The sequence below is a fragment of the Dendrobates tinctorius genome, unplaced genomic scaffold (assembly GCF_039654945.1).
Source record: "Dendrobates tinctorius isolate UK_male_01 unplaced genomic scaffold, ASM3965494v1 ptg000075l, whole genome shotgun sequence".
Lineage (NCBI taxonomy): Eukaryota > Metazoa > Chordata > Amphibia > Anura > Dendrobatidae > Dendrobates > Dendrobates tinctorius.
In genome coordinates this window covers 8,049,947-8,071,605 of record NW_027361743.1, presented here as the reverse complement: position 1 = coordinate 8,071,605, position 21,659 = coordinate 8,049,947, and the positions used below count along the sequence as shown (strand labels likewise).

The 21,659-nt window shown below is 42.5% G+C and overlaps 1 protein-coding gene across 4 annotated transcripts in view; it reads left to right on the top strand.

Annotated features, from left to right (window-relative positions):
* AMOTL1 (angiomotin like 1) overlaps positions 1 to 21,659 on the top strand; it is a 192,029-nt gene that overhangs the window by 150,822 nt on the left and 19,548 nt on the right. For all 4 annotated transcript variants that reach the window (XM_073582968.1, XM_073582967.1, XM_073582969.1 and 1 more), the window contains 2 exons: positions 173 to 1,067; positions 3,801 to 4,074. In XM_073582968.1, the coding sequence (XP_073439069.1) occupies positions 173 to 1,067; positions 3,801 to 4,074 (1,169 nt within the window). The remainder of the gene's footprint in view (positions 1 to 172; positions 1,068 to 3,800; positions 4,075 to 21,659) is intronic.

Sequence of the window (21,659 nt, the reverse complement as noted above, 5' to 3'; positions counted from 1 at the left end):
TATTTCTGTCAAATGTGTTGAATTTTCAACACAAGTGTGAACGGAGCACTGCTTAATTTTGCAGTCAATAAATTTGCCTAAGGATAAGCTACATGTAATTAGTCTTCCATGCAGTTAAACTTTATTTTATGTTTTACTTATTTTTTGTTTCCTTTTTTTTTTTTTTTCATAGAATTTTTCAAAGAAGAACAAAGGTCCAACTTCATACCTCAAGACTTCCACCGGATACCAGAGGTGGAAATGCGAGGTTCTGAGGATGTTTCAACAGGAACCGTTCTTAAGCGATTGCTCCAAGAGAAGCTGAGATATGGCAATCCAAACGATAATATGAACTTTCTGGCCATACAACAAGCAACAGGAACTAATATCCCTGCAAATTCTGTTTCATCTACTGAAAACCTCACCCAAGAAGACCCACAAATGGTGGGCCAGTCAGCGAGGCAAGAACCACAGGGGCAAGAACATCAGGTGGACAACACCGTGATGGAGAAAACCTTGAGGACATCTCAGCCCCAACAAAATAACGAGGAATTGCCAACCTACGAGGAAGCCAAGGCTCAATCCCAATTTTTTAGAGCTCAGCCACCTGGACCTATGGTGCCTGGTTTTTATGTTGCTGGCATTGTGGCCAATCACAAATCCAAAACTGAAGGAAGGCCGACTGTCAGTCGGGCCAGCAGTGGACAGGCTCACCAGGATGAGGCACTTAAAGAACTCAAGCAGGGTCATGTTCGCTCAATGAGCGAAAGAATAATGTTGTCACTCGAGAGGAACGTACTTAAACAACACTCCTCGGGCAGCATTAAAGGACTTAAACATGGGGCTCCATCTCCAGCTCCAAGTTTTGGCAAAGGAGGGGAGCAAAGAGGACCTCCACCGGACTATCCCTACAAGGTGAAACCGGCCCCAACTCCTGTGAATAAAATTCAGGGACAAGGACACTTTTACAATGACCAGCAGCGCCTGATGGTACATGAAATGATAAATCCATACCCCACCTCACAACCGACTCGGACGGAGGTGTCTGTCCTCCGGTACCAGCCTCCTCCAGATTACAATGTCACAAGGTAATGTGCCATTCTTCGTTGGAAAGTGTTAGAAATTTGGCATCATGTATTAATTCTTGTAATTATCACATTAATTTTCCCCCATTCAATAGCCGTGTGGTTGTGGTTGCCTAGCCGAAGGGTTTGTTCATATAACGTTTTTTTTTTCCAGGCAGATAAAAGCAACAAGGTTTTCAAGTGGAAACTGCTTCAGGAAATGTCAGCTGTTTTTTTACTACTCATTGTTTTTGTAAATGTTTTTTAACGTTTCCTGAAGTGTATTGTTAACATTTTTGTTGGCATTTTCGTTAAATATTTTTTGGCCATTTTTTTGTTTAGGTTTTTTTTTATGTTATTTTACATCCATTAAGCAATCAAGAAAATGCGTTTTTCAGCTTTTTCAGAGTGGAACCATAAAAAAAGCTGATTTAAAAAATGCTGTGTGAACATACCCTTAAAGTAGACTTCATTTTATTTCTTTTATAATGCTGTCCCCTTCATGTTCACACACTGGTTCTGCCAGATGATAACTTTCTCATAAAAGTGAAAAATGATCCTTCCTCTTTCTCTTCCTCTATGGCTCAGATATTATAAAAAGTCTTAAAAAATATTCATACATTCAACTTGGATTAGCCAGGATGTGGGAGCTACTGAATATCACTGGGATTAATAATTGAATTTACTCTGGAAAGCAATGATGATACTAAATATGAGCAGGTACAGCAATTGAACATTATTATTTGCTTGTTAAAGGGAACCTGTCACGTTTTTCGTGTAGTCCTAATTGTGGGCAGTATGTAATAGAACAGGAGGAACTGAGCAGATTGATATATAGATTTGTGGGAAAATATTCAGTATAACTTGACTTTTATTCATGTAAATCTGTATTCTGAGATGGATGAGGTTTGAAAGGAAGTGAAAGAATGCCTGGATGACTAGATGGTTTCTAAGGCTCCAGGACATCAACTTTCATGTGGAGTACAGGCTGAATAAACTCCATGGTAACACAGGTGCCCTGTCTAGACTTCCCTGTCTAGTAACTGAAAGTGACAAAACCGCCGGCATTGGGCAGAGGGGGGGGATATGTGACAAAGTCACTGGCATAATACTGGAGGAGAGATATGTATAACTGAGGTTGATAGCTTCAGTGATAGGAACCTGGAAAAATGCTCTAGCACACTAAGTGAATCGGCAATGTTTGGGGCTAGGTTTATTGAACAGCTGAAGAGTGGGTGGGAGTTTGTTCGCCATCTCTCCACCCCTAGGGTGGAGTTCAGAGGATAAATACACAGCCTTCTGGCTCATTCAGTGTTGGGTGTGCTTGGAGATGGGAGCTCCAGAGCTGTGTTTTGAGAATAAGGAAAGTTGGACCTTTTTTATGTTTGTTTCCTGAGCGGGCGGATCCCCACAGCAACACAGACTGTGTCATTTGTTTTTGTGTTGCTTTCCTTTTAGGTCAGAAAGGCAGTGTTTTGGTTGCTAACCCTGCCTTGGTTTATGCTATACGTTAATAAACCAGTGGAAAATTTAAAGAGACTGTGTGTGTATGTATGTACCGTATGTATGTGTGTATATATATATATATATATATATATATATATATATATATATATATATGTGTATGTATGTGTGTGTGTGTGTATATATATATATATATATATATATATATATATATATATATATGTGTGTGTGTGTATATATACACACTGGTTTGATAAAGACGGGTCACCATTGAAACGTTGCCACTTGAGGATCAGTAAAGTATCCACTTTTTTTCACATTTAATTTGAGTGCTGCCTATTTTTTTACTTTTGTTAATTTGGCTGTTTGGACACTGCTGAATAGGTTTTGCACCAACTATTTAATTTTGGTAGTGCTGCCCTTTTTTTGATTTTTATATATATATATATAAAACATATTGTGACTATGATCACGGTGATCCGCCAGCAGCATGAGATAGAGCAGGAGAAATTGAGAAATATATATATATAATTCTCAATTTCTCCTGCTCTATCTCATGCTGCTGGCGGATCACCGTGATCATAGTCACAATATGTTTTTAAGGAACAGGCTTCAAGGCTTTAATACATGTTATGACAATTGCTCAATGTGATTGTGTGTTATTTTTTTGGCAGTATGTCAATGAAAGACACATGTACAGCATGAAGACATGAAAGTTAGTACGGAGAACGTATGACCACCACTCCTATGGACAGTGATGAGAGTGGTGGTCACACATGCTAACCAGCACGCCGTTCACTAAGAAGATTTGCATTATTCATGCAATTCACTTTGGCTGCAATCTAACCAATTGGAAATCCGTTGTGTGTGATTGATGACCTTGGCCAATATTACAGTTTTTTCACTTGTTTTTATACCTGTGGAATACAGTAAACAAAGTACGGCCATCTAAAGCCTCACAAAAGTTTAGTTTGAGAGAGGCAGTTATCCCTTTTGACTCTGTTACATGGTACCATAATCACTGTTTTCATAAGGCGGAGAAGAAGAGTAACTGCAAAAGAATCAGCCTGCAAGTGTGAACACGGCCTTACCTAAATTATCTTGGTGCATATCACAGCAGAGAGTTAATTGCTTGGACAGATTGGCGCTCCGCACCCGAGTCGCAAGACCAATTAAAACAACTTTATGCTCATGTAAAATAATCTGTTCATTTCAGCATTGTTTAAATATATTTTCCCGTCAGTCGCAGGGCTCACCGCGGACTAATATCTTATATTGGCTTTTATTTTGCAGCCGGCAGCAGCCTCCGATGTTGTTCACCTCTGTCCCATTGCAGCAACACAGTCCTATGTCATCTCAAGTGTCCTCAGTCAGCGGCTCCCTGCACTCAACAATGACTATGGCATCACATCTCGCCCCTTCCCAATCTCCATCTCTGGGCCCGCAGCTTCCCCCTGAAGCCCTTGTGGAACGAGCGCATCAAATGGTGGAGATGTTAACCAAGGAGAACAGCAGCCTGAGGCAGCACCTGGAAATCTGCTATGAGAAAACAGATAAACTCCAAAAGGTATGTTGTGTATCAGCTAAAACGTGATATCTAGAAATTTAAGGGGTTACTCCCATATAATCGAATAGGGCTTGCAAATAAAAGCAATTTTGCAACTTGCTGCTTATTAAAATTATCATCCGTTCCTGAGATATTAACACTTTTCCTTTGTTTACTCTTTGCCTTGGAGACCGACCACTCCTGCTAGACAGTAATTCATGTGCACTACTTTCAAGCTCGTTTCTATTGAGCTTGTAAGCGTTATTTTGAAGTTGGCTAGGATCACTGGAGCGGGCTGTTACCTTCTAATCCGAGCAAGATACAGTGCAGTGTTTAGAAGCTAGACAGCAGCGGTGGTTGGTCTCCCAGGCAACAAGCTGTAAACAAATGAAAAATGTTAACCCCTTAACGACTGCCAATATGCCTTTTAACGGCGGTAGTTAAGGGTATTTATTCCTCAGTGCCACTTTGAGAAATAAGGTTATAGCGCCCCCCAGCAGCGGGGGTAGCTGAGACACTGGAGAACATGATTAGGGTCGGTTTTTACCATCCCCAGTCTCGTGATCACTGTTATTCATGGGATAACGGCGATCTAAAAAAAAAAAAAAAAAAAAAAGTCTGTCTTATTTCTTTCTCCTCTAATTTGATCTAGCATACCAGAGTAGAGAGAAATGGGGTCCCTATCACAGAAATCAAAATAAAAGAATAGTAAATCTAACCCCCCTTTATCACCCCCTTAGTTAGGTAAAAATAATAAACAAAATATTTCTTTCCATTTTCCCATTAAGGTTAGGGTTGGGGTTAGAGCTAGAGTTAGGGTTGGGGTTAGGGTTGGGCTAGAGTTAGAGTTGTGTTGGGGATACAGTTGGATTGGGGTTGGGGTGTTGGGATTAGGGTGGTGTTGGAATTGGGGTTAGGGTTGTGGTTAGGGATAGGATTGGGATTAGGGTTGGAATTAGGGTCAGGGTTAGGGCTGTGTTAGGGTTGAAGTTAGAATTGAGGGGTTTCCACTGTTTAGGTGCATCAGGGGGTCTCCAAACGCAACATAGCGCCCGCCATTGATTCCAGCCAATTTTGCGTTCGAAAAGTCAAAGTCCCTCCCTTCTGAGCCCTGCCATTCCCCCACATATGGGGTATCGGTGTACTCAGGAGAAATTGCATAACAAATTTTGTTGTCCATTTTCTCTTGTTACCCTTGTGAAAATAAAAAAGTTTGGATTTAAGGTAAAATTTTTGTGTAAAAAGTAAAATGTTCATTTTTTCCTTCCATATTGCTTTAGTTCTTTTGACCCACCTGAAGGGTTAATAAACATCTTGAATGTGGTTTTGAGTACCTTGATGGATGCAGTTTTTAGAATGGTGTATTTGGGTATTTTCTGTTATATAGACCCCCCAAACTCACTTTAAAGGTGAGGTGGTCCCTAAAAAAATGGTTTTGTAAATTTTTTTAGAAAAATAAGAAATCGCTGGTCAACTTTTAACCCTTATAACGTCCTAACAAAAAAAATTGTTTCCAAAATTGTGCTGATGTAAAGTAAACATGTGGGAAATGTTATTTATTAATTATTTTGTGTGACACCACTCCTTAATTTAAGGGCACAAAAATTAAAAGTTTAAAAAATTGCAAAATTTTCAAAATGTTTGCCAAATTTTCATTTTTGTCATAACTAAAAGCAAGTCATATTGAAGAAATTTTACCACTAACATGAAGTACAATATGTCACGAAAAAACTTTCAGAATCAGCGGGATACGTTGAATCGTTCCAGAGCTGTAACCTCATAAAGTGACAGTGGTCACAATTGTAAAAATTGGCTTGGTCATTAAGGACAAAATTGGCTCTGTCACTAAGGGGTTAATATCTCAAGAGCGGCTTCAAATTTTAATTAGCAGTAAATTGGAAAAGTTCTTTTTACACACTATAGAAAACCTGTTACAGTTTCTCTGTGGGGTGCCAATAGTAGACTGTGCATTTTGTAGTGAAAACACTAAACTTTTTAGAATGGTAAAGTAAATTTTATGCTAGAAAATTATACTACAGTCACAAAATAAAGCCGGGATCACACTACCGTGTGTGATGCGAGAAACTCGCACGAGTCTCTCACATCAACACCCGGCGCTGCCGACTGTACTCGGACCGGAGCTGCGTCTGCATGTATTTCTATCAGCCGCAGCTCCGGTCCTGAGTACCGGCGACAGCGCCGGGTGTTGACGCGAGAGACTTGTGCGAGTTTCTCGCATCACACACGGTAGTGTGATGCCAGCCTATGGCCGGTGTCAGACTTGCGATAAACTCGCACGAGTCTCGCATCTCAATACCCGGCACTGCCTCCAGAACTCGGGACGGAGTGTGTGACTGCATGTCTTTCTACTCCGGTTGTTGAGATGCGAGACTTGTGCGAGTTTCTCGCAAGTCTGACCCCGGCCTAAAGGTTATAATCTGAGTGAACAAAAACTAATAAGTCAATTTCATTACTATGAGTAAACATTATATAAATGGTATATTGCTGCACACAGATGGGTATTTTGTGTCCCCATTTTGTGACTTTTTTTTTACTCTCGAATACTGTTGTAGAATGAATAATTACTTACAGGTACTATACATAGATTTTTTTTTTTTTTTTGTCGCCACTTATTGACAACCGCTTTGGCCACCAATTACTTGCACTAATGACACATTTCCTAGTGTATAACCGCACAGATTTATTAGATCCCGTCTCTTGGCTTCGGTCACTTAAAAGCTTAGAGAAGTGTTGAAATCCCCGAAAAGTGTTTACTACTTGGAGAATGCTTCCAAACTAAAGCTTATTTTTCTGCATGTAGTAACAGCTGGGACTTTCTGCACATATGGCTGCTGCGTCTTCACGGCGTGTAGGGAGCACAGTTTCCCGCACTCAACGCTGTGTAGGCTGCGCAGCATAATGATCCCCCCCCCCTATTTACCTCAAACCTGGATAGAGAATATAAATTGCCATGCCAGAATCTCCCCATCTCAATAGCTATATCACCAAAAGTATAACTTAGCCCAATTCAAAAACAAACATTTTCAGCCCATGAGCACAGCTAATTAGCTTCCTTAAAATACCAGTTTGGCCCCTGATACTGACAGACTGGTTGCTGCCAGGGTCATTCCCAGTTGGCCCAGGAGGTCCCTTCCAACTCTACGATTCTATGATTCCAAGCAACCTGATGTTAAACCCTAGAACTGTTCGGTAGGGTATCCTTAGTACCCAGATTGTCTAAAATGACTTGGCTCAAATCTGGATTACCACTTTGATGGTAACGGGGAGGGCACTTGTTTGTTCATAGCACATGTCGTTCCACAAAACGTAAAATAAGTGTAAATGGTATTATGTGATTAGGGGCATAGAAAGAAATCATGGGTCCCATAGGAGAAGTCCTAATTGGGACACCCACAAAAAAAAATTGGCGGGGTGACAGAAGAGCATATCTCACAACTTTGCAGCCCTTACAAAGCAATTTTGCTCCTTTGGAAGCCCTTAGTGTTTCCATGCATTAAGATACTCTTTTCATGGCCCCCATCAAGTATGATTCCAACAAAAGTGCCCTCTAAACACAATAAGATACCCCCACAGTGAATACCCTCCACACGCACAGTATGATAACTCTCGGTACACCAACCCCGCAAGGTAAGATACCCCCACAGTGACCCCAGCACAGTATGATGCCTCCACAGTGACACCAACACAGTATGATGGCCACCACACAACCCTCCACATAATTTGATGGACCCCACACAACCATCCACACTGTATAATGGCCTGCACACAGTACAGTGCCCCCCACATGTCTTTCCAAACAGTATAACGATTCCCCACATAGCCCTCTAAACAGTATAACTGGCTCCCATACAGCCCTCCAGACAGTATAATTGGCCCCAGCATAGTATAATGGACCCCTCCAAATAGTATATTGGCCCCCACATAGCCCTCTAAGTAATATAATGGCCCCCTCATAGCCCTCCAAGTATGCCCCTACATAGCCCTCTAAGTAGAATAATGCCCCCTACATATCCCTCCAAATAGTATAATGCCCCCTACATAACCCTCCAAGTAGTATAGTGGCCCCTACATAGCTCTCCAAGTCATATAATGGCCCCTACATAGCTCTCCAAGTCATATAATGGCCCCCACATAGCCCTCCAAATAGCATATAGGCCCCTACATATTATAATAATAATAATTTGTATTTATATAGCGCCAACATATTCCGCAGCGCTTTACAATTAAGCGGGGACATGTACAGACAATAAATTCAATACAAGTTAAGACAATTTAAACAGTGACATTAGAAGTGAGGTCCCTGCTCGCAAGCTTACAATCTACAAGGAAATGGGGGGACACAGTAGGTGAGAAATGCTTGTTAATTCAGGTCTGGCAATTATAATAGGGATTTTCATATAAAGCTGCATGATCCGGTCATCATCCCGTGTGTTTAAGTGCAATAGTCAAGTATCAAGTGCAGTTATCGTATGCATGAAGGGTGTGGAGACAGATGAATAGTAGGGTGCAGATTCAGAATAATATTTGGAAGGAGGGAACAGGGCAAAGTTAGTTTACTGAGTAGTTGATGTGGTAGGCTTATTTGAAGAAATGGGTTTTCAAAGCGCACTTGAATAGGTCGGGGCTAGGTATCAGTCTGATCGTCTGGGGAAGTGCATTCCAGAGAGCTGGAGCAGCATGAGAGAAGTCTTGGAGACGGAGGTGCGAGGTTCGGATTACGGGGGATGTTAGTCTTAGGTCATTTGTAGAACGGAGGGCACGTGTAGGGCGATAGACAGAGATGAGAGAGGAGATATAAGGCGGTACAGAACTGTGGAGAGCTTTGTGGGTGAGAGAGATGAGTTTATACTGGACCCTGTAGCGAATAGGTAGCCAGTGTAATGACTTGCACAAGATGGAGGCATCGGTGAAGTGGCTGGACAGAAATATGACCCTGGCTGCCGCATTCAAGATGGATTGGAGAGGAGAAAGTTTGGTAAGAGGGAGACCGATCAGAAGAGAGTTGCAGTAGTTCAGACGAGAATCAATAAGAGCGACAGTAAGACATAGCCCTCTAAGTAGAATAAAGCCCCCTACATAGCCCTCCAAGTAGTATAGTGGCCCCTACATTGCTCTCCAAGTAGTATAATGGCCCCCACGTAGCCCTCCAAATAGTATATTGGCCCTTAAATAGCCCTCTAAGTACAATAATGCCCCCTACATAGCCCTCTATGTAGTATAATAGCCTGTACATAGCCCGACAAATAGTATAATTGCCCCCAAAATTTAATCATTGATTTAAAAAAAAAAATACTTATCTGTGCCCCCGCTGCTCCGGTCTCTGTAGCGTGTTGCCTGAAGCTCTTCAAAATGGGCACAATGTAGTGACGCAATCATGCCCGCTGTGCTGAGACGTCAGCCGGAGAATGATGGAGGAAGGAGCTGAAGACTCCCTGTTCCATCATTGCTTTGCAGGATGCAGATACACATGAAAGTGTGATGCCAGGCAGGGGGACCAGGCGCTGCCACGAGGCCCTCGCTACTCAGGGGCCCCATATCGGTGATACACATTACAATCTTTTAACCCAGAATACATTCATTTTGTTTCAAGAAATACTGTAAAGCCTCTCGTAAAGGCCACCTCCTTGTGCAGACCAGATGTCCAAACAGAAAAGTTTCCAATTTATTTTTTTTTACAGACACCAGGTCATGTGAACAGCCCCGTAGACTTTTATGGGTACGTGTTCTGTGATGTCTAAATGAGGCCTAACAGATGCCGTACAGTCTCACATATGGAGGGAGCTGGTAAGGTGTGAACACTTGGCAGACTAGGTTTATAGGAGCGCAGCTGTTTGCCTGCACTTGAGGGAACGTTGGTCATGGTCGCCTCGGGGTGGAGGTAGGGCGCTGGACCCCTCTAGAGGGGATTGAGAGTTGATTTTGAAGGTTGGGTCTTTCCTTTCTGTAGATTACAACTATATAATAAATTAATCTTATAATTATCAGACGGCATGGTTAAATCCTCTAAAAGAAATGTTACACTAATACACAAGTGAGTCATGGGCTCCAATGCAAAATGTGTAAGACGGTCCCCCACCTATCTTGTGTCATTTGTAGACTGGGGTCTTGCGATGTGCCAGTGGGACTTTTACCAGGATTCTGGCACAACTGCTGTCAGTGACACCCTGTTTGGCTAGATTTGTTGAAAATTACCCTGTAACATGCCAATATGGCCTATGGTCACTTCAGTGTAGAAATATAAATTAAGACACCTGTCACTTACCCTAAATGTCTTTATCATTTTTTGTTACCTGGTGTAAATCCCGCTGAATCCGGCGTTGTTTTTCTTTTGTTCCTGCGCCTCTCCATTCTTAAGATATGGCTCCTTCTTCACTGTATGTGAGTCTAATCTTGTTAGCCAAGAGGGCGTGGTCCTCTCGTCTTCTCTGGCGTATTTTTGAGAGTTATGCCCAGTTGGCTAAAAAGACAAGATTTATACACAGAGGATGGGGGCCATATCTCAGGAACGGAGAGGCGTAGAAACAAAAGAAAAACAGCGCCGGATTCAGGAGAACCGCGGCATTTCCACCAGCGGGAAAAAAAAATATTTGTGGCAAGTGACAGGCACTTTTTAAGGGCACCGTTATCTTGTATCTCTGGTTGGCATTCATCAATATGGTTATTGATCGCTTTGGCCAAATTTACAGTGTGGGCGGTGGGAAGAGGCTCAGCCCCAGGGTCCATCAGTGAACGGAGGGAGGTTTAAAGGAAATTGCCGAACTTCAGAGAAACATGATGTTCGTGCCTTGTCTGACCTCCCTTCACATGCCGCAGCGGACAAAAGCCCCACTCACAGATACTCTGGATGCGCTCACGTGCCGGGGATGTTGATAACCCAGACGTGAAAGGCTGGCTCTGTGCTGGAGCAGGGTGATGTTATGGGGCCGACATATTTACCTTTGCAGGATTGAGGAAACCACAGGAATTCTGCAAAAAAGCCAATCTTATTATATCCTGTTGCCATGGTTATCGCAGGCTAACTGTTCCACTGCCGGAGAAGAGTTTAGTTGTCGTGATACACTATGACTAATCCCTTTAAATTCTTTTTAAAAAAAAGTCAGAATTCTTGATAGTTTTATTGCTTACATTTTCTGTACGTATACCGCAGTCCTACAGCTTCACAGTTCATAGTTTCTGTTTTTATGCCAAGGGAGAAGAGAGACTATTTCCTGACCCTTCCAGCTATAATATTACTTCACTAGGGTATATTTACACTTAACCCCTTTACACCCAAGGGTGGTTTGCACGTTAATGACTGGGCCAATTTTTACAATTCTGACCACTGTCCCTTTATTAGGTAATAACTCTGGAACACTTCCATGGATCCTGGTGATTCTGACATTGTTTTCTCGCGACATATTGTACTTCATGTTAGTGGTAAAAATTAGTTCATATAACTTGTGTTTATTTGTGAAAAAGACAGAAATTTGGCGAAAATTTAGAAAATTTTGCAATTTTCCAACTTTGAATTTTTATGCCCTTAAATCACAGCGATATGGCACATAAAAAACTTCATAAATAACATTTCCCACATGTTTACTTTGCATCAGCACAATTTTGGAACCAAAAATTTTTTTTGTTAGGAAGTTATAAGGGTTAAAAGTTGACAATCGATTTCTCATTTTTACAACCCCATTTTTTTTTTTTTTTTAGGGACCACATCACATTTGAAGTCACTTTGAGGGGTCTATACGATAGAAAATACCCAAAAGTGACACCATTCTAAAAACTGCACCCCTCAAAGTGCTCAAAACCAGATTCATGAAGTTTATTAACCCTTCAGGTGCTTCACAGGAATTTTTTGAATGTTTAAAAAAAAATGAACATTTAACTATTTTTCACCAAAAAATTACTTCAGGTCCAATTTTTTTTTATTTTACCAAGGGTAACAGGAGAAATTGGACCATAAAAGTTATTGTGCAATTTGTCCTGAGTACGCTGATACCTGATATCTGGGGGGGGAACCACTGTTTCGGCGCATGGCAGAGCTCGGAAGGGAAGGAGCACCGTTTGACTTTTTCAAAGCAAAATTGGCTGGAATTGAGATCGGACGCCATGTCACATTTGGAGAGCCCCTGATGTGCCTAAACAGTGGAAACCCCCCACAAGTGACCCCATTTTGGAAACTAGACCCCACCAAGGAACTTATCTAGATATGTGGTGAGAACTTTGAACTTCCAAGTGCTTCACAGAAGTTTATAATGTACAATTAAAAAATCATATTTTTTCCACAAAAATGATCTTTTCACCCCCAATTTTCATTTTCCCAAGGGAAACAGGACCACAAAAGTTATTGTGAAATTTGTCCTGAGTACACTGATATGCCATATGTGGGGGTAAACCACCGTTTGGCCGCATGGCAGAGCTTGGAAGAGAAGGGGCACCATTTGACTTTTTCAACGCAGAATTGGCTGGAATTGAGATCACACGCCATGTTGCGTTTGAAGAGCCCCTGATGTGCCTAAACATTTTTTGATCGCTTTTTATTCTGATTTTTGGGACGCAGAATGAACAAAAATCAGCATTTCATGAATTTCTTTGGGGGTGGGGGGGAGGGCGTTTACACCGTTCCGCGTGTGGTAAAATTGATAAAGTGGTTTTATTCTTCGGGTCAGTACGATTACAGCGATACCTCATTTATATCTTTTTTTTATGTTTTGGCGCTTTTATACAATAAAAACAATTTTATATAAAAAATTATTTTTGCATCGCTTTATTCTGCGAGCTATAACTTTATTTTTTGCTGATGACACTGTATGGCGGCTCGTTTTTTGCAGGACAAGATGACGTTTTCAGCGATACCATGTTTATTTAGATAGGTCTTTTTGATCGCGCGTTATTGCACTTTTTGTTTGGCGATATGATGATAAAGCATTGTTTTTTGCCTTGTATTTTTAAAGGGTTCACTAAAGGGGTTAACTAGTGGAACAGTTTTGTAGGACGGGTCGTTACGGACGCGGCGATACTAAATATGTGTATTCTTTTTTTTTTTTTTTTTTTTTTTTTTTTTTTTTTACGAAAAACAATTTATTGGGGAAATGTTATTTATTTTTTTTAATTTATTTAGGATTTTTTTAAAAATTATTTTTACACGATTTTTTTTATTTTTTACTTTATTATATTGTCCCAGGTGGTGACATCACTGTATAGTGTCGAATCGCTGATCTGACACTTTGCAGTGCACTGTGTCAGATCAGCGATCTGACAGGCACTGCAGGAGGCTTTCTCAGCGCCTGCTCTCAGCAGTCACTGAGAAAGCCACCTCCCTGCAGGACCCCGAAGGCCCCCGCATCCATATTGCATCCGGGGCCTGCAGGGAGGAGGCCCTCGGAGCAGCGCGAGCACATCGCGTTCCTCCGAGGGTCTCAGGGAAGAGCGCAGGGAGCCCCCCTCCCTGCGTGATTCTTCCCTATGCCCCCAGTACACTGCGATCATGGACCGGAGATAACGTCATATGGCAGAAAGGGGTTAAAGATCTCTCAAGATGCAGCTGTGACGCGGAGTCACTTCTCGGGGACAATCCATGAGTTGGGATAGTTAAGGAGTCCGAGGTCAAAAGCCTGGAGGGAACGTCATAAACAGAAGGAAGAGACAAAGGCATAGTCCGGTAACGGTCCAAGGTGGCAGGAGGATGGCGGATCAGAGCAAAGGGGTTAAACAGACCGATTGTCAGAATGAGGTCAGGCAGTGAAAGATCATCAAGCAAAATACTAGGCACAGAGAAAAGCAACCACACTTAGCTGAAGCTACGTCTGACAGGGATGTGGGACTGACAGCCAATCTATGTAGCTGGACAAAGAACATCTGAAGACAACCTAGCACCTCCGAATCTCAGATTAGACAGCCGAGCTGTCAATCAAAATGCCAACAGGTCAGCACGCTCCTGCGTCAGACAGGACGACTGAACTGTCAAAGTACTAACAGCTCAGCACGCCCCTGCACCAGATTGGATGGCTGAGCCGTCAGTAAATGGGTCCCAGACACTCTGAAGGGTGGAATTGTGACAGCCACAATGACACCAAAAGTCAATAGAATAGCTATGGGCAAATCAGCAATGAAGTCAATGGACAAGGTCTTCAAAATGAGGATCATTTCACTGGTGAGGAAGACACGCCAAGTACATAGTTTGGTCTCTTCAGAGGTAACATATGGATGCGAAACCTGGACGATAAAGAAGCAAGACAGAAGAAGAATCAACTTTGAAATGTGGTGCTGGAGAAGGATGGCAAGAACAAATAAACTAAGCCAGACCTGTCACTCGAGTCAAGGATCACCAAGCTACGACTTACCTACTTTTAACACATCATATGAAGAGAGCAATCACTGGAGAAGGACATCATGGTCAGAAGAATGGAAGGAACAAAGTGAAGAGGAAGACCAGCAACTTGATGGCTTGATACTATCAAGATAATAGTGGAGAAGACCTATCTAGGATTGCACAAGGTAGATCTTCCTACAGATCGTTCATCCATCATTTCACCAAGCAGAGACATGTTTGATATTGATCTGAGTGTCAGATCAAACTCGACACTGAAAGTCTATGGGTCCAAGAAAAAATCCGATAGCACTGAGATACCATCCATGTTCTGTCTGCTTTTCATTGACTGATAGATTTGAGAAGGTGGAGAAACTTTTTTTTTTTTTTTTTTTTTTTGTCTCATCAGTGAAAAAAAATGACAAAACTCTGTGGAAATTCAGTCCGTCTTTCTCGTACGCTTCAAAAACACTTACATCTGAATGATGCGTAATTGAGTCACAGGAGCTGAGCTGACCTATCACTGCCATCAGCTGTACTCCAAGTGGGTAGGTTCTGATAGCAATGCAGGCGAAGGCAGCAAACAGACTGGGGAAAAACAAAGTTTGGGAGCAACTTAAATGTTTTGTTTTTTTTACAGAAATGAAGACAAATCTCCTAGTAAAGTGAACTTGTAAAGTTTCATAACTTTCCACGCTGGCAAAATTATTAAAAAGAAAAAAAAATACAAAATTTATTGCTTTGAAACTCGGAGACATGTCAGAAGTTTATAGACTAAAAGAACAATTTGCATTTTACTCAAAAATGTACCTATAATAAAAAAATAAATTATATATATATATATATATATATATATATATATATATATATATATATATATATATATATATATATATATATATATATATATATAAAAATATAATTTTATTTTTTTGGTAGCCTTGGATGATGCACTATTTTCTGATTTAGTTGTTAGGGAAGCTTTAGAAATTTTTACATAAGCCCCATTTTGCTGTATCACATAACATCAGTGCGCCCTTGCACAAACTATAAGGCTGTGTGCACACGCTGCGGATTTTGCTGCGGTTCCGCAGCGGTTTTGGCCGCTGCGGACCCGCAGCAGTTTCTGCTGCGGTGTACAGTACCATGATTCCCTGTGGGAATCAAAAACCGCAGTGCAGACGGTGCGGAATTTTCCGCGCGGATTATCTGCGGTTTTCAATCCGCAGAAAGAATTGACAAGTCAATTCTTTCTGCGGATTCTGCTGCGGTTTGCCATCTCCTCCATTTGAGGAGATGAAAAACCGCAGGGCAAAACCGCACAGCAATCCGCAGGTAAAACCGCAGGTCTTTTGACCTGCGGTTTCACCTGCGGATTTTACAAAATCCGCGCGGATGAATCCGCACCTAATCCGCAGCGTGTGCACACAGCCTAAGATTGCACCATCGATTCTGCTATGATCCTCCCCACACCCACCAAATCAGCTGGATGCTATCCTCACAGACAGGGCACAGTGCTTCTGTAACCGGCAATAGTAATTGTTGCACTTAGGGGCCCAGAAAGGTGTGCAGTACTAATTGCCAACAGAGTGCCCATAAAAACTGTCTCAGGATCTGCCAAAAATATCCTAAGGGTGCTGTAATAACACCAGTATGCCCTTGTAAATGTCACCAGAGTGTGAACAACGATAAAGAGCCCTAAAATTAGGATCAGTAAATAAACCTAAAACAATGGCCAAGTGGTTCCAATAAATGTCAGGATGAACTCCTAACCAATGCCATAATAATCACTACTGTACCCTCATAGTTAACGCCATGGTGAAGATTGTGGACCCCAAATGCAAAATCTCCTACATGGCCCCCAACACTGTCAGTTGATTGCGATTTGCGTACTTCCGGCCACATTCCAACTAAACTTGTCCTACCTCGCTCTATTCACTTGCATTAAACAACGCTGCACACGTCTAGTCTGCACGTGACCACAAACAAATCATATACTTACGGTCAACCGCTCAGCGCTCTCACCAGCACTGAAAAATCCTGATAGCGTGCACACTGAGCGCTGTGAGGATTCACAAGTCTTCAGTCATATAGAGTGACTGCAGACATGTATCCCAAAGCTGGAGAAGCCATTTAATCCTTTTCCAACATAGGAGAAGGCTAAGATTACTGCTGTTTAACCGCTTAGCTGGTAACCCCTAACGTGTGGACCCATTCAGGCGCCCATTACCCTTTCTTCCCCAACCCCCACCCCCATGACTTACATAATTGGCGTTTCACCAGTCATCCTCAAATAAAAAATGGAAGAAAAGGCAACTAAAACAGTGTATGTACCGCAAATGGTGCAAAAAACCTTACAGCTTACCATTCAAAAACAAGCCCTCTCACAGCTCCTTCAAAAAAGCTGCAGGGCTCAGAGAATGACAGAACAAACCAAACGTTTTGATTTTTTTTTTAAACCACAAAAATATTTTAAAAAATGTACAAGTTTGTTCCCTCCATAAGCGACCTGTCCTGGAGAAAAAAGTGATCAGGTCATTTTTACCAAATAATAAATTCAATAAAAACCATACCATAAAAAAAAAAAAAAGTGTCAGAATTTCTTTCGTTTTTTTTTTTTTTTTTTTTTTCCACTTTTTCACTCCACTTGGAATTCTGTTTTCACCTTTTTCAGCATATCAAATGGTGTCAACCAAGACTACAACTCGTGTCACAAAAAAAAACAAAACAAGCCCTTATATAGGTATGTCAATGGCAAAGTAAAAAAAGAAGTTATGGCTCAAGGATGAAGGGGAGGAAAAAACAAAATAGTATTGGTCTTCTCATATGGCGGTCCTTCTGGGACCCACTAGGCTTTAGGATCTGGGTGCAACTGTAGCCTTTGCACTTGCTATAATTTCAACCCAGTGGTGCCCCTGTGAACAGTGTCACAGTGCCATAGTGACCCAATAACAGTGCCATAGTGCCCCAGGCAGTAACAGTGCCATAGTGCCCCAATAACAGTGCCCTAATAACAGTGCCATAGTGCCCCAATAACAGTGCCCGAATAACAGTGCCATAGTGACCTAATAACAGTGCCATAGTGCCCCAATAACAGTGCCATAGTGCTCCAATAAGTGCCTGAATAACAGTGCCATAGTGACCTAATAACAGTGCCATAGTGCCCCAATAACAGTGCCCTAATAACAGTGCCATAGTGCCCCAATAACAGTGCCCGAATAACAGTGCCATAGTGACCTAATAACAGTGCCATAGTGCCCCAATAACAGTGCCATAGTGCTCCAATAAGTGCCTGAATAACAGTGCCATAGTGACCTAATAACAGTGCCATAGTGCCCCAATAACAGTGCCCTAATAACAGTGCCATAGTGCCCGAATAATAGTGCCCCAATAACAGTGCCATAGTGCCCCAATAACAGTGCCATAGTGCCCCAATAAGTGCCCGAATAACAGTGCCATAGTGCCCGAATAACAGTGCCATAGTGCCCGAATAACAGTGCCATAGTGCCCCAATAACAGTGCCATAGTGCCCCAATAACAGTGCCATAGTGCCCAATAACATTGCCCGAGTAACAGTGCCATTGTGCCCCAATAACAGTGCCCGAGTAACAGTGCCATAGTGCCCCAATAACAGTGCCCGAGTAACAGTGCCATGGTGCCCCAATAACATTGCCCCAATAACAGTGCCATCGTGCCCCAATAACAGTGCCCCAGTAACAGTGCCATGGTGCCCCAATAACAGTGCCATGGTGCCCCAATAACAGTGCCATGGTGCCCCAATAACAGTGCCATGGTGCCCCAATAACAGTGCCATGGTGCCCCAATAACATTGCCCCAATAACAGTGCCATCGTGCCCCAATAACAGTGCCCGAGTAACAGTGCCATAGTGCCACAATAACAGTGCCCCAATAACAGTGCCATGGTGCCCCAATAACAGTGCCATGGTGCCCCAATAACAGTGCCATGGTGCCCCAATAACAGTGCCATCGTGCCCCAATAACAGTGCCCCAGTAACAGTGCCATCGTGCCCCAGTAACAGTGCCATCGTGCCCCAGTAACAGTGCCATCGTGCCCCAATAACAGTGCCATCGTGCCCCAATAACAGTGCCCGAGTAATAGTGCCCCAATAACAGTGCCCGAATAACAGTGCCATAGTGCCCCAATAACAGTGCCATAGTGCCCTAATAACAGTGCCATAGTGCCCCAATAAGTGCCCGAATAACCGTGCCATAGTGACCTAATAACATTGCCTGAGTAACAGTGCCATAGTGACCTAGTAACAGTGCCATAATGACCTAATAACAGTGCCATAGTGACCTAATAACAGTGCCATAGTGCCCCAATAACAGTGCCATCGTGCCCCAATAACAGTGCCATCGTGCCCCAATAACAGTGCCATCGTGCCCCAATAACAATGCCATCGTGCCCCAATAACAGTGCCATAGTGCACCAATAACAGTGCCCGAATAACAGTGCCATAGTGACCTAATAACAGTGCCCCAATAACAGTGCCATAGTGCCCCAATAACAGAGCCATAGTGCCCCAATAGCAGTGTGATCCTGCAGCCAGATGCCGTTTTCCTGTATTAGCAGGACATGGCTGCTTTCGTGCTAGTGAGTACAGTGAGGGGTTAACGTCTTTCCTTGGCAGCCTGTTCTTTTATAGACTTTCTCGCTCCTGTTGTTTCTATGATTACTGCGCCTGTCACTTATGGCTGAGACTTGGCTCTCTGCTGTATTTTTTACTGAACTCCTCTGCGCCTGTAATGTACGGCGCACTTTCAGAGGAATGGAGTTGTAAACTGTGAAGATGGTATCTGCGAGGCCGCCATTGTAACTTTCCAGCAGGGTCCCTGACAGCTGTAGCTGTGTAATATCATCTTTGCCTTGGCAGCGTTAACTTATGAACGTATATAAAGTTTATATGACATCTGCATTGTGCTGCGTAGGAAAAATGTGCTACAGAACTGAGCTGGTGACCCCTGTCCGCAACGGAAAAAAAAGACCTTTCTAGCTAAAAAGTATGCAGACATTAATGTGGATGTTGATTTGGATTTACACAATATGGAATTTCTCCTCTTTCCCACTAAGAACCGTTAGCCCAGTGTCCCCTGTGTGAATGAAGCCTGTTGTGAATTCTCTTGATCTGACTTCTGAGTCGGGGCTCCCTCTGGTGGTTACTGCGGGTAGTGGAGCTGGCCGGGTTGAGGGAAGTCTGCCACCTGACAACAATGATTGGAAATCAGGGGTTACTGATTGGGAGGATATAAGCGAGCAGGCTTCCCTCAGTTGCTGCTGGTGACTAGTTTCTTCCTGTGCATTTTGAGGTCTGCTGTCTCCTGCCTGATCCTGCATTTTTCAGTTAAGTTGTTCATTTGCTAATCCTTTGCATCTGATCTGGTTTTGCCTCTTTCTGCTTTGCTGTGAGGGTTCAACCTGCTTCCTGCTGGGGCTGTGCTGGACCCTGCTCCATATGTTACTGCTTGTGTCAGTTTGTTCAGTCCTCTGTTATATTAGTCTCTTTTGCTTTGCTGCCAGTTCACACCAGAATGCTGATCTAGCGGGGGAGAGGTCATGAGACCTCAGTGTTTTTGTACATCAGACACGTTGGATTTTTTAGGGTTTTTGCGTGATTGCAGACAGTGTCTTTGTCTTTCCTTTCCTATCCTATCTAGACAGTTTGGGCCCCATCATTTGCTCAGTCTATTTTTCTGCCTGTGTTTGTGCCTCACCTTGTCTCACCGACATTATATGTTTGGGGGCTATCTATTTCTTTGGGGGTCTACTCCGGGGCAGTTTAGCGTTCCCTATTCTGGCTTTAGGCTTAGTTAGTTCTCTGGCTGTGCCGAGGCGTCTAGGGCATCGAAGGTACACCCCACAGCTACTGCTAGTTGTGTTGTTAGGATCAGGGGTCTGCAATCCGCTAAGTTACCAACCTTTCTGGTTTCCTGGAGGCCTAGCCTATTCCAGCCATCCTCCTCGGTGACCTATTCATAACAGAAGCCTTACTGAGCATGTGTGACCGCTGCTCCATTACCTGTCTGTAGCCCCTATAGACAGTGGACTGTTCATGAATCTGGGGTCACACATGCTCAGCAGCACTCTCAGTGATGGAACCTCAGCGATCATAATTTTATCACCATCTTAATAGTTGGTTATATTGAAACGAAACCTCTATATACTGTGGATAACACAGGATCCACCATTCCCAATAGGTGATGTCACAGCTCACCACCTCCTTCTCCTCTTGTACAATGACTGATGACACCTCTATATACAGTAGATAAACAGGTTGCACCATTCACAATAGGTAATGTCACAGCTCACCTCATCCTCCTGTACAGTGTCTATTAACACCTCTATATACAGTAGATAAACAGGATCCACCATTCACAATAGGTAATGTCACAGCTCACCTCATCCTCCTGAACAAAGAGTAATAACACCTGTATATACAGTAGACAATACAGGATCCACCATTCACAATAGGGGATGTTACAGCTCACCTCCTTCTGTACAATGACTGATAACTCTATATACAGTAGATAACACAGGATCCACCATTCACAATAGGGGATGTCACAGCTCATCTCCTCCTGTACTAAGAGTAATAACACCTGTATATACAGTAGACAATACAGGATCCACCATTCTCAATAAGTGATGTCACAGCTCATCTCCTCCTGTACAAAGAGTAATAACACCTGTATATACAGTAGACAATACATGATCTACCATTCTCAATAAGTGATGTCACAGCTCATAATGCATATGTCTGCCCTGGTGCTGTAAACACAAAATAATAGGATCTTGTTGATTAAAGGGTTTTCCCACCTCCACCTCTATCACAATATGTAGTAGGTGTAGTAATAATAATATCAGCAAATACCTCCTATTAGAAGTGCAGTATAGTTCTTCTGATTTGCTATATCACTTACCCTATGTACAGTGCATTACAGTAGCTTAGGTATCCATGGTTACCACCACTAACAGGTAACTAACTGTCACTATATGAGTAGTCGTAACTATGGATACCTAAGCTACTGCAATGTCCTGCACATGGGGTAAGCGAGAGAGCGAATCAGAAGAACTATACTACATTTCTAATTGAAGGTATTAGCTAATAGTATCATTATTATTATTATTATTATTATTATTATTATTATTATTATTAATACACCTACTACATTGGGGTAAGATCTTGGAGATGGGAATACCCCTTTAAGGGTGTTTGCAAATTTTCCACATAAGTCTGCGTAGTGGCTATTACCATGCTATTTTCTTCTGTAT